The following is a 13,876-nucleotide window of genomic DNA, read 5'->3' as shown; positions in this document are numbered from 1 at the left end:
GGAAAGCTAAAGTGCTAGAATTGTGGGATGACTAGACACATGAAGAATGATTATATCAATCCTAAATCAAAGAAAGAAAATTCAGTAGCTTCTTCTAAGGAGGCCAATGTTGTTACATCTAATGAAGAAACAAGTGGTGGTGAAATTCTGTCTGTGTCCATGATTGGACATGTGTACGACAATCATGCAGATGGGTGGATTCTAGTCACAGGAGCGTCATATCAGATGACTCCTCATCGGAGTTGTTGGTAATGACAATGCTTGTAATGTTGTAGCTATTGATACTGTGAGCATAAAGATGTTTGATGGAATAGAGCGTACCTTGATTGAAGTCAGGCACGTTCCTGATAAGAAGAAAAGTCTGATTTCTCTTGGTGCACGCGAGGCTATAGGGTGTAAGTTCACTGGTATTGATGGTGTCCTTAAAGTTTCAAAAGGGACACTCGTAGTATGAGAGCGCAAATATTAGCCTTGAGTGCACTGAAGTCAGGCACGTTCCTAATATGAAGAAAACAAATATCAGCCTGATCTAAAACTTTTGTACTCATAAATGGTCAATCACCACCGTTTCCTATGGTGTGGTCCATTTGAGAAGTAGATTTTATTCATTTTTTGGCTCTTATCCTAAAATAATCCGAAAAATTGGATGGACGGCACGGATGTAAAATAAATACATCAAAGGACCACACCCATTGGGTGAAGCCAGGGCCGCACATAATACGCTCCCACGCAACCCGCGCTTCCCCTGCAATCGAGGCGTCATTCGTTTGAGACGCCTCTTTTACGTAGCGGCGTAAAACACCCAACCTCTGTGGTTGGGGGCCACTTTGATTTCCTCCAAAGGCCTGCGCAAGGATTATGGGTGGGGCCCACTGTGATTCTTGCGATGAATCCAACTCGTCCATCCGTTTTTCGAGCTCATTTCAGACATCCGACCAAAAACAAGGTGGATCCAAAATTCAACTTGGCCACACGAGAGGAAACAGTAGGGATTTAGTGACCACCGTTGAAACGCTTATGTGGCCACAAAAGTTTTGTATAGGTCTAAGGTTTTCGTTTTTTCACTCCATCTCAGTTAAAATTACCTTATAAATGGTTTGGATGGCATATAGACATCTAGCTGGAGCCTAAGAAGGTTTCAACGGTAGTCATTCCTTTCCCTACTGTTTCATCTCCTGTGGCCCACTTCAGTTTTAGATCCTCCTCATTTTTGGTCTCATCTCTTAAAATGAGCTCAAAAAATGGATGAACGAATTGGATTTCGAATAAACATTACGATGGACCCCACCCAAAATCGTTGTGCAGGAACTCCATGCCAAAGGCTTTAAATCCGTCGTCCCTGTGAGGCCGCGGGTGAGAATTAATTATAAGGATGGCTTAAGGCTTAAAAAGCTTCCCATGCGTTCGTTTATGCATTTTTATAGCGCCAGATTTCTCCAGTCGTCGTTGGGCCGTCCATCTCAGCTTAATCCATTCTTTTGTATGGATGAAGTTTTCTTGAAAATTATAAGGATCCCATACATCAGTTAGAAGAAATGGATGAAGAAGAAGGTATAATAGAGGAGAGTGGGAGTACGTTCTTCCGAACATTATTCAACTTAACGAATGCAACTGCAGGTATCACCGTCAACCTGCACATTTATTATTATTATTAATGTAATTAATAATATTCATTTTTAATTATTTATGACTCTCTTTTTTTTTTTAACGGTATAGAAGACTTGTAATCTGGGGTACACTATGCATGTGGGCTTGTTTGGCCTGTGTTTATGCCACGTGTACAGATGGGTCTTGGCACACTAGTAAAGTCCCTTTGCCAAATGGCCTGGATCTTGCTGGCGTATGCGGAGAAGTAATTCCCCTCTTCTCTCCACCAAAAAACACAAATCCTTTGGAAGGATCATTTGAAGGTGGGTCTCATTAGATGATTAGTTGTAATCATATAAAGTGGGCCCATGTATCCTAGGGTGGCCACTGGCCAAGTAGTAAAGGCTATCAACGGGTTAGTTGTTTTGACAGGTTTCGAACCCCAGACATATTGGTCCTGCTCGGCCATGTGATATAGGCTTCTAGGTTGTGGACGGGCCTGATTGTGAGGCCCACTTAATCAATGGTTCACCTTCAAGACTATGTTATATTTTAGTGAGACCGGTCTTCGGCCTAAAACTGGAAGGCCAGCTTAGAGAACCAGCCACGGCTAGCCCTGACTCTTAAGCCATCTTGAAAATCAGGATATTCAAAAGCCCAGCCCATCTCCCGTCTCTAGCTTGTGACCATTGCACACGTGTGTGAGTGCAACATAGTTGTGTGGGGCTTTTTAGTTGGTTATGATGGATTGGTAAATTGGTAGATTAGAATGCCCACTTACTTATATATGATATGATCTACAAAGGCATTTTCATAAAACCGTTCCAATCTCGATAAGTGCTAGGGCTATTAATGGGGGAGGCCTGGGGGTTGCTTGTGCAATGATTTTCAATTTGGCAGGTTGGACCTGTTGGGCTTGTCCATTCAAAACTCATATTTTGGTTGTTCCGGGCATGGCCATTAACACTGTTATATTGGGTTAACGACAGTGACGGTTGTTTTTGAATTGACACTGCACGTATGTGCGCGTTCCGCAAGAGATTGCGTTGGGTCAGACCTACAAAGATAATATTCACCCATGGGCGAGGTTTCATCGTTCACATACATCTTATCTAAGTCCTTAGTCACACATCTTATCCGATCACACAGTTCCTTAAAATCCGACTGTGAAATATCATTGATCTCACTCACTGGTTCCCTAACCATCAATCTCATCGGAGTGGATTAGCTGTTATCTGGGTAACATCTTAGCGGGCGTTACCCTTACTGTGTAGGGCCCTCCTTGATGAATGTGTTTCATATCTATGCTATCCACCTTTTTTCTTTTTTCTTTTTTCTTTTTTGAGATTATTTAAGGACGTAATGCCAAAACTTAATGCCAAAACTTAAGAAGATCCAAATCTAGGGTGGACCACACCATTAGAAAAGGTAGTGAATGACCATTAAAAGCCTTTTGTAGGCCACAAAAGTTTTGGATTAATCTAATATTTTTTATTTTCCCTTCATTCACTTCTGGTAGACCTTATCAATGGGTTGGATGGGAAATAAACATTACAGATCTACTTACAGTGGACCTTGAGAAGTTTTTAATGGTGACCGTTCAACCATCACTGTTTCTTGTGGTGTGGTCCACCTGAGATTTGGATGTGCTTAATGTTTGGCACCACATCCTAATTATATGGACTGGAAAAACAAATGAAATGAGTGGATATACAACATATCGGACACGGATTGCTTCCCACCCCGCCAATCTCTAGTTGAGAACGGGCAGGAGCTTTGAGTGGGCAACCTGATGTATGGATCTTCTCCACACCGTCCATCTATTTTTTTTTCATATAATTTTACGGCAGATACAAATCTCAAGTGTACCACACCACAGGAAGCAGCGGTGATAATGATTCTCACTGTTGAAACTTTTCTAGGGCCCACTATGATGTTTATTTATCATCCAACCTATTCATAAAGTTACATAGACCAGGACGAAGAGAAGAAGAAAATATCAGCTCCATCCAAAACTTCTGTGGCCTCCAAAAAGTTTTCAACGGTAAAAGTTTAATCTACATTGTGTAGTCCGAAAAAATGGATGGACGGTATGGATAAGACCCATACATCACGATGGCCACTCAAAGCTCCTGCCGTTCCCAGGTGGAGACGGGCGGGGGTAGGACGCAATCGGCATCCCAACATATCATCCAGGTGGTCCCTGCCGTAAGCTGTTTCCCTCGTAACACCTAATCCGCGTCCCAATGTCATTGCTCGAAAATCATCCGACGTAAAATATATGATTTTGGGGTAGAACGAGCTACTGAAGCCAACCAACCCAGCTACGCCGGGTTGCGCAGCCCGGAATTGCGAAAAACCCCTGGATTGACGGTCGTTTCCCTGTTTTAATTTCGTTTTTACTATAAATAGTAAGTTTTAGTTCGATTATAACTCTTCATCCGTCGGGCTTTAGGAGTTGCGCCCAACGTGAAAAGAGCTTAGAATAATTAGGAGAACGGTTTGGTGAAGCCAAATAGGACACTTACTATTTTTGGCCGAAAACCTTGCGCACTAGTAGACATCACGACCGTCTATAAATAGTAAGTTTACTATTTATAGTAAGTCGCAGATTCTAAGAGTTTGAGTTGTAGTTTGCTTCTAATTTCTTTCCCATTGCTTGGTAGCCCTATTTAAAGGGTTGTGAACTCGTTTTTATTCATCAATTAATCAATTTTGAATTTATTAGAATTTATTTCTATTTTCTGCTTTCTTTCCTCGTGGATTCGAGAAGTCTCTGTGAGGAGTCCAGAGAAGCTCCGTGGATTCGGAGTAGTTACCCTCATCACGTTCATTCCTGCATCAATTGGTATCAAAGCGAGGATTCCTCTCGAGCCGATGGCAAACAATGAAAGTATGAATCAAAATCCCGTGGACGGTGATCCAGGGATTCGTTATCTTTCTGAAAGAATGGAAGCTTTCCACTGGGAGAGTTAGTTGACCATGCAAGGGCTGTAGGCAACTTTCGACCGTCTTGCGGATGCATTACTTCCGCCCCTAGCCCTAGGCGGTGCTCCACCACTCATGGTTGCTGTACGACACAACCCCGATATTCGTAGAGCACTACTAGTGGCAAACTGTAGGGCTACACCAAATGATTCAAGTTCTAGCGACGAGGACCTTAATGAGGGTCTTGCTCGACGACCAATCAATGGAGGTGATCATCTAGATCGTGCTGAGAGAGACTATCGAGGTAAGGCTGAACTTCCTTGTTTTAACGGTTTATTACGTATAGAAGATTTTCTCGATTGGCTAGTCAAAGTAGAGAGATATTTTGATTATATGGACGTGCCAGATCATTAGAGGGTAAAATTGGTAGTGTTTAAATTAAAATCTGGTACTTCTGCATGGTGGGAACAATTACAACTCTCACGAGCCCGCCAGAACAAGGCGCCCATCTCATCATGACCGCAGATGAGACGTCTTCTTCGATCTCGATTTCTCCCCAGTGATTATGAGCAAATATTATTCCAACAATATCAAAATTGCAGAGAAGGAAATCAAACAGTCACAGATTACACTGAAGAATTTCAACGGCTGGCTACACAAAACGATCTGTCAGAATCTGAATCACAGAAGGTGGCACGATTTATAGGTGGGTTGCGACCGACAATTCAGGACCGAGTTCAGATGTACCCAGTCGGGACTGTGGATGAAGCAGTTCAATTGGCGGGTAGAGCAGAAACACAACTTGCAAGAGCTCCTGCTCGTCCATATCCTTCAACTCGACCCCCCATGACGGGTCCCACGCAGGATCTAGTGCTGCCACGAGGAAAAGACCCAGTACCTCAACTTCCCACAACTGCAAACCGTGATACGGGGAGCGGCTCATCCAGACCTCAACGTGCAGCACCCACAACAGCGGGTCCGAGTAGAATTCCAAATCCTTATGCTCGGCTAATGTTGAACAATTGTTATCGCCGTGGCCAACTAGGCCACTTATCAAACACTTGTCCTCAACATCTCGCAATACACTTAATTATAAACGAAAGGGGCACTGAAGATGAGGCTGCAGAAGAAGACCATCGTTTTGATGAGCATGACCAAACCACTGAAGAAATAGCAGGTAGCGATGAAGTGACGGGCGAGGATCGTGGCGAATTTCTAGTTGTGAGGCGATTATTGTATGCCCCACGAAAGGAATTACATCCATAGCGACACAAAATATTTCGTACTCGGTGCACCGTCAACGGAAAGGTCTGTGATGTGATCATATACAGTGGTAGTAGCAAAAACATTGTCTCAAGAGTGATGGTGGACAAGTTGCGGCTATCAGCGATGAAACATCCTTCCCCGTACGCAATTGGTTAGATAAAAAAGGTGAATGAGACCAAGGTAACTGAACAATGTACTATCTCGTTTTCAATTGGCAAAAATTATAAGGATCAAATACTTTGTGACATGGTCGATATGGAAGCTTGTCATATGTTACTCGGTCGACCCTGGCAGTCGGATCGTGATGCGACCCATCGGGGATGAGATAATGTCTACGTACTTGTCAAGGTTAGTCGACACATAATCCTGGCCCCTATGGCACCAGAGAACCACCCCTGAAGCCTCTAAAGTGGAGGGGAGTTCTCTCTTGACCATTCGGGATTTCATGGAGGAATCTAAGGAAACTGGCGAGGTATACGCCGTAGTGGTGAAGGGCGAGAAAGAGGAACCCTCAAACATCCCTCCAAGTTTAACACTGTTGCTAAACGAATTCAAAGAAGTCTGGCCTGAGGATTTACCTGATGGATTGCCCCCCATGAGGGACATCCAACATCACATAGACCTCGTCCCTGGGGCTAGCCTGCCCAATCGCCCTCATTATCGGATGAGTCCGAAGGAGTGTGAGATACTTCAAGGGCAAGTGGAGGAATTGATCCGTAAGGGTCTCTTGAGAGAGAGCATGAGCCCATGTGCCGTACCAGCATTATTAACGCCAAAAAAAGATGGAAGCTGGCGCATGTGTGTCGACAGCCGGGCAATCAACAAAATTACCATCAAATATCGGTTCCCAATACCACGGTTGGACGACATGCTCGATATGTTAGAAGGGGCCAAGGTGTTCTCTAAACTAGATCTAAGGAGCGGGTACCATTAGATTCGTATTCGACCCGGTGATGAGTGGAAAACGGCATTCAAGACCAAGGAATGATTGTATGAGTGGTTGGTCATGCCCTTTGGCCTATCGAATGCACCAAGTACTTTTATGTGTTTGATGAATAAAGTTCTAAAACCGTTCACTGGCCAATTTGTGGTAGTATATTTTGATGATATATTGATATATAGCCAGGATGAGGCGGAGAATAGGAAACATCTCAGGCAGGTGCTACAGGTCCTACAAATTAACAAGTTGTACCTCAACTTGAAGAAGTGTAGTTTTTTAACTGATAACCTGTTGTTTCTAAGATTTGTTGTAACGTCCATAGGCATTCGTGTGGACGATGAAAAGATGCGAGCTATTAGGGAATGGCTGATCCCGACAAACATTCATGAGGTAAAGAGTTTTCACGGGTTGGCGACTTTCTATCATCGATTGGTGTGAGATTTTAGCACAATCGTTGCGCCTATAACAGATTGCATGAAAAAAGGACCGTTCCAGTGGACCGATAAAGCTGATAAGAGTTTTCATGAGATCAAGCATCGTTTGTCTACAACACCGATCTTGGTGCTTCCTAATTTCGACAAATTGTTTGAGGTTGAGTGTGACGCTTCATACGTCGGAATTGGAGGAGTATTATCACAGGAAGGCAGGCCAGTAGCCGAGAAGCTCAGCGAGGCCCGAAAGAAGTGGTCGACTTATGAGCTTGAGTTGTATGCAGTTGGGCGCTGCGACATTGGCGACATTATCTCGATTCAAAGAGAGTTTGTTTTGTACAGCGACCATCAAGCATTAAAGTTTATTAATAGTCGGACTAACGTGAATCGTGTGCATGCTAGATGGGTTGCGTTTTTACAGAATTCACGTTCGTTACAAGCACAAGTCGAGCGTGAGAACAAGGTGGTGATGCACTTAGCCGTCGTGCATCACTACTAGTAACAATGAGCAACGAGGTAGTCGGCTTTGTCTCAAGGAGCCGTATGCCGAGGATGAGGACTTCAAAGATTCTTGGATGAAGTGTCAAGAAGGTCACTCCGGTGACCTACATATGCGAGACGATTTTCTCTTCAAAGGGAATCGATTGTGCATCCCAAACATTCTCTGAGGGAGCAGATTATTCGGGAGCTACATGGAGGTGGCCTCGGTGGACACTGGGGCGAGACAAGACGCGAGCTCTTGTGGAAGAGCGGTATTGTCCCGCACTTAGTACGCGATGTGGGAAAAGCCGTACAACGTTGTCATGTTTGTCGGACCTCCAAGGAGCCTCAGAATACGGGCCTTTACACCCCGTTACCGGTGCCTAACGGCCCTTGGGAGGATTTATCAATGGACTTCGTACTTGGTCTCCCACGAACACAACGTGGCATGGATTCGGTGTTCGTGGTGGTAGATCGTTTCTCTAAGATGGCCCACTTTATCCCATGCAAGAAGACCCTCGATGCAACACACGTGGCGAATTTATTTTTCAGGGGAAGGTCGTGCGGCTACACGGGGTCCCCAAGACCATTACTTCCGATCGTGACACGAAGTTCATTAGCCACTTTTGGCGGACTTTATGGAATCGATTCGATACACGACTTCAATTCAGTGGTGCTTACCACCCTGATGGGCAGTTTCAAGTTGTGAATCGCACATTGGGAAACATCCTTCGCTGTATTTCGAAAAATCGAAGCGGTGGGATTTGGCCTTGTCTCAAGCGAGTTTGCATTCAACAACATGGTGAACCGCTCGACAGGGAGATCACCGTTCCAGATTATCTACGGACGAGTGTCTCGCCACACACTTGACTTGGTCCCTTTACCCAAGCACCCAGGCACGAGTATTGCAGCAGAACATATGGCAGACAAGATCATGGGCATCCATGCAGAAGTGCAGACTAAGCTACATGCCTCGAACGAGAAGTATAAAAAACAAGCGGATAAGCATTGGCAACAAAAAGTGTTCGAGGTGGGCGACCGCGTTATGATCTATCTGCGTAAAGAGAGATTTTCGACCGGGACGTACAATAAGTTGAAAAATAAGAAGATTGGACCCATCCCAATCATCCGAAAGATTAATGATAATGCTTATATTGTTGATCTTCCAGATGACATGGCAATCTCACAGACTTTCAATGTCGCGGACCTGACCGAGTATCATGAACCAAAGCATGACGAGAACTCGAGGACGAGTTCTTTTGAAGTGGAGGAGACTGATGTAGAGTGGGTCGCAGAAAATTACATGGCCAAGATGGATCAGAAAAGGCCCGGTCGACGACAGAAGTAATCCAGACCATCGAACCTTAAATCGGGCGTATCTTGCAATCCGGAATGAGTTATCTGACGTAAAATATATGATTTTGGGGTAGAACGAGCTACTGAAGCCAACCAACCCAGCTACGCCGGGTTGCGCAGCCCGGAATTGCGAAAAACCCCTGGATTGACGGTCGTTTCCCTGTTTTAATTTCGTTTTTACTATAAATAGTAAGTTTTAGTTCGATTATAACTCTTCATCCGTCGGGCTTTAGGAGTTGCGCCCAACGTGAAAAGAGCTTAGAATAATTAGGAGAACGGTTTGGTGAAGCCAAATAGGACACTTACTATTTTTGGCCGAAAACCTTGCGCACTAGTAGACATCACGACCGTCTATAAATAGTAAGTTTACTATTTATAGTAAGTCGCGGATTCTAAGAGTTTGAGTTGTAGTTTGCTTCTAATTTCTTTCCCATTGCTTGGTAGCCCTATTTAAAGGGTTGTGAACTCGTTTTTATTCATCAATTAATCAATTTTGAATTTATTAGAATTTATTTCTATTTTCTGCTTTCTTTCCTCGTGGATTCGAGAAGTCTCTGTGAGGAGTCCAGAGAAGCTCCGTGGATTCGGAGTAGTTATCCTCATCACGTCCATCCCTGCGTCACGTTCCCAGGTGGAGACGGGCGGGGGTAGGACGCAATCGGCATCCCAACATATCATCCAGGTGGTCCCTGCCGTAAGCTGTTTCCCTCGTAACACCTAATCCGCGTCCCAATGTCATTGCTCGAAAATCATTGATTGAATGATTGTAAGATTAACAGGTGGGCCATTCAGAGTCAAAGATGTACAGCCCTCTTGTTCAGCCGTCTGTGGTAACAATTATTAAAATGATTTAGTCACTCCTCTAATCTCATGATATTAAAGATCAACAGCTTAGATTGTTTAAATACAGTCCTAATAGATATTTCTCTCTACTTTATCTTTCATGAGTCTCTTGGATGGAATACTTTTGCTAAGAGTATACCTGATGTGATAAAGGCAAATCCTATCTCAAATTTAGATTCAAATTCAAAATTTAAGCTGTTATTTTTAATGAAGATATATGGTGGATTCACAACCTAGTTTACTTAATTTATGTTGTGTGTCCAGTGTCTTATTACAACGTAGTAAAAAATAACCGAGAAATGATACAATAGGTCATGACTTACTGTAAAACGGGAGGCATCCATTCAGAGAGTAAGCAGAATGTAAAAAAATCAACTTCCAAAGATTTTTCTCCTTTATCGCATTGGACGTGAGGCATCCATTCAGAGAGTCATGACCTATTTTATTATTTTCCAAAATATTCTTCTTTTGAATATGGAACAAGATCATAAAACAGAATAAGCAGTCGCTAGATGTGGCCGTATAGTTGCATCGTATGATGATCCTGTATAGTTGCACGTATGATGATCCTATAACAATCCATACCGTGCTCATGGTGACTCGGTTCGAGTTGACTCAAGCAATTCCCGCTGATTCATCATCGACTCAAGATCGAACAAGTTGGTCGAGTTGTCTAGTTTTTTAATCATGATTGTATTAGCCCTTTATCCAAAAATACACCATTTGATGATAATATTAACAAATGTGGTCGGTGGCACCGAAACTGTAATGCCTGCAATTTTTGTTAATAAAATTTAAATTTTAAATTCGAGTGGGAAAGAGATTCACCGATCTTATCATCCTTCCTCTTTTAGAAAAAAAAAAAAACTATGAAAGAGAAAGTGGGAACGAGAATTTTTTGAATTCACTTATTTGGATAAGTATTTTATTTTTTCTTTATTTTATATATATAATAGTTAATTCAGCATGATCTACGAGTTGGATGGATTGGATCAATCAAACATCAATTGTGTAGGTTTAATTCATCTATGTGAAAAGGTATGCGCATGACTTTAAGGCTAATGTGTAGAACGTGAGATTTTAAGGTATGTGCATGACGTCGAGCAAAGCTCTACTCCCGAGTTCCAATGCATCACTTATGCAACATAGATAATGATGTTTTAAATATCGTCCATAGCAATGCATTAAATATGAGTGGGATTATACTGAAAGTTAATGTAATTTAGCAAGCGGAAGACTAAAATATATGCATTTAATTATGAAAACATTTCACAAATTTCAGAGTATGAGTATGAAACCAGGCTATATATATATATATGTGTGTGTGTGTGTGTGTGTGTGTGTGTTATTTCTAACCATATAAAATGCAGGAAGTAAATGTGTTCAACTAAACAGTATCCCAGGAGTCCCTGCGCATCGGTATGAGATCTACATAGATTCGCCCAATAGTTGAACGTAAGAGAATCCTCCCTCATTGCCTACAAAGTCCAACTCTGCTATATAGACCTCACCATCACCTGCATGTAAACCAGAGTCTGAGTTGTGTTTTAAAACACCGTCCCAGGTGAGAATGAGTAGCTAATTCAGTGGAACTATAAAGAAAAGGTTAACATGTTATCAATTCAGTCAAGCAGTAATGATAAAGCAATACAACAACTATTCTTAGGTACTCTGATTAATGTAAGGATGATATGTGTTAATGATGCATGCCCTCACCTACACTCCATCTGCGAAATCATCTCACGATCGCGGCATGCATCCCTTCCACTATGCTCAACTCCTACGCTAAAGGCACATGCAATGCGGTGCATGTACGTGATTAGGTAAGTTCTTAATTAGATTTACTTATACAACAGGTTTGGGAAGCTAAGGTACCTCTATTTATATCATTTACCCAAACAATGATCTTTCTAGGGTCGTCAATCCTAGTTAATCACATACGATAGGCAAGTTCACGAGTTTACACTTTGGGTTGCTACGGGAGGCTCGTCACCTCAGCGTAGGCTTAATTTACACTTGAGGTCACACCACCAACGCCCTACCAACTGGTAGTCTATTTTTGAAGGTTCGTCACCAACCTGACTGGGGACCACAGCCAAGCTACACCGGGTAGGCCTATTTTATACTCGAGGTAACTACGGAAAGGCTCGTCACCTTAACGTAATCCTACGATATACTCGAGGTCACTACAAGTGGCTCGTCACCTAATCGTAGGCCGACAGCTCGAATACAGTGTCTCATACCACCGTATTCGGCTTACAAGTCTAGTTTGCTCACTTGACACTACAGGAAAGCTCGTCACCCCAGCGTAGGTCGACAGCTCGACCATAGTATCACATACCACCATACCCGACTCATGAGTCTTAACGGATCGTAGTACCAAGGTTAAATGGGCTTTTCACTGGTAAGTTGGTATCTTATATTCAAGCAATAGCGTCCATACATAGTGAACATATATTAGGTCAATCGGGTTACTTGACAAGCTCGACTAGTACGAGCGTATGTCGAATTGATCGACATGGAGTGCGTAAGCATTCTACATGGCCTAACCACTATCGACAAGCAACATACGACTCGAATTCATCGAACATGTCTTATTCGCGTAACGACCTCGGCCACTAATTTGAGAATCATTACTGATTGCTTAGACTACATCGTAGCCCCAATCACACTCCAAACAATAGCATTCACATGTGATAGTCAAAGACGGCATGTAACAACCAATCTAAATACAAATCTCATGTGAGCATTTCAACAAACAAATAAGACGCATGTTATTATACATAGACATTTCATCAATAAATTACATAGTAGTAAAATAGGTTACATAAAGGAAACTGTAACTATAGATAGGAGAATTGAGAATCCTATCTCAACACCCTCATTAAAGACATTACAACAAGCATTTTCTCATTTAGGCATTTTATCAAACACTTAGATTACATATATCACATATATGTAATAAATTAGTTAAAACACATATTATAGTAAATCCTTCCACATAAGAGTTGTCACACGTACAACAATCATGTATTCCAAAACAACAATCATGACAAGTACAAATCATAATTCCATGTTCATACAAACATTTAAACAAACACATGGAATGCATTTTAATCAACAAAGTTATATATAAGCATTATATACGAAAAACATCGTATTTAAGCATATGTGATAGCAATCAAGTCAGTCATAAATCATTAACTGACATTGAAAGCCTTGAAAACCATAACCTAAATGTTTATAGTCGGCACCTTTCGCCAATAAACTCGTACCGAGCTCAGTTTGAACACTACGTCTTTATCTACAGCACAACGGCTACCTAAATCACGAAATAGGTTAGCTATTTCGTCGATTCATCTACTTGGATACCTAAAACAGATTAGGGTTAGGATTTTTTACCCATAAATGAATTCAGATTTGTCGGTGTAGCGACACGGGAGAAGGGATTCAGCCCATGGAGTGGCAGGAACGAATCCCGGCATCAAACCACAACTCTCTCTCACTTCTCCTCACTTTCTCCTTCTCTTTTCTCTCTTCTCTCTCCTAGGGTTAGGAAATTCGTATGGAATGAGAGAGGGGTGGGTTAAGGTCCTTATATAAGCCTAGAACTGACGCAAATGGCCCCAGGGCCATGGTATACTTAGGTTATAACCAAAAGACATCTGTTTCGGGCTAACGGATCTCATCTGGAGGTCCATTACATGCACATGGTCAGGGACAAGTTCTCTAACAATGGATCTAAGCCAAGTTAAGATTTTGGTCCGATCGGATTTGTGGATCGACCGTGGGTTCCAGTTTCAATTCAACGGCTATCGTTACTCAATCAGGACCACAAGTATATTGACATGTGTTGGACATTTTCCCTAATCTGAGGGTGTAGTTGGGTCAGAATTTGACGGTCTGAAACTTTAAATTTGACTTGTAAGCGAACGGCCGAAATCACTTAAGGTTTAGTTCATTTTTTAAAGATATTCGTGTTTCTCACATACTTCGCTCCAGGCTCAAGTTGTGCTTTTCGGGATACTATTTGGACTTGATTTCT

The 13,876-nt window shown here is 42.4% G+C and overlaps 1 protein-coding gene across 1 annotated transcript in view; it reads left to right on the top strand.

Annotated features, from left to right (window-relative positions):
- Nucleotides 1–1,526: 1,526 nt before the first annotated feature.
- LOC131231341 (amino acid transporter AVT1I-like) overlaps nt 1,527–13,876 on the top strand; it is a 31,788-nt gene continuing 19,438 nt past the window's right edge. The window contains exon 1 of the mRNA XM_058227513.1: nt 1,527–1,617. Coding sequence (XP_058083496.1) covers nt 1,536–1,617 — 82 coding nt within the window. The 5' untranslated portion in view covers nt 1,527–1,535. The remainder of the gene's footprint in view (nt 1,618–13,876) is intronic.

The sequence above is a fragment of the Magnolia sinica genome, chromosome 2, assembly GCF_029962835.1.
Source record: "Magnolia sinica isolate HGM2019 chromosome 2, MsV1, whole genome shotgun sequence".
Taxonomy (NCBI): domain Eukaryota; kingdom Viridiplantae; phylum Streptophyta; class Magnoliopsida; order Magnoliales; family Magnoliaceae; genus Magnolia; species Magnolia sinica.
Note: the sequence above shows the minus strand (reverse complement) of the source record. Positions and strands in the feature narration are given on the sequence as shown.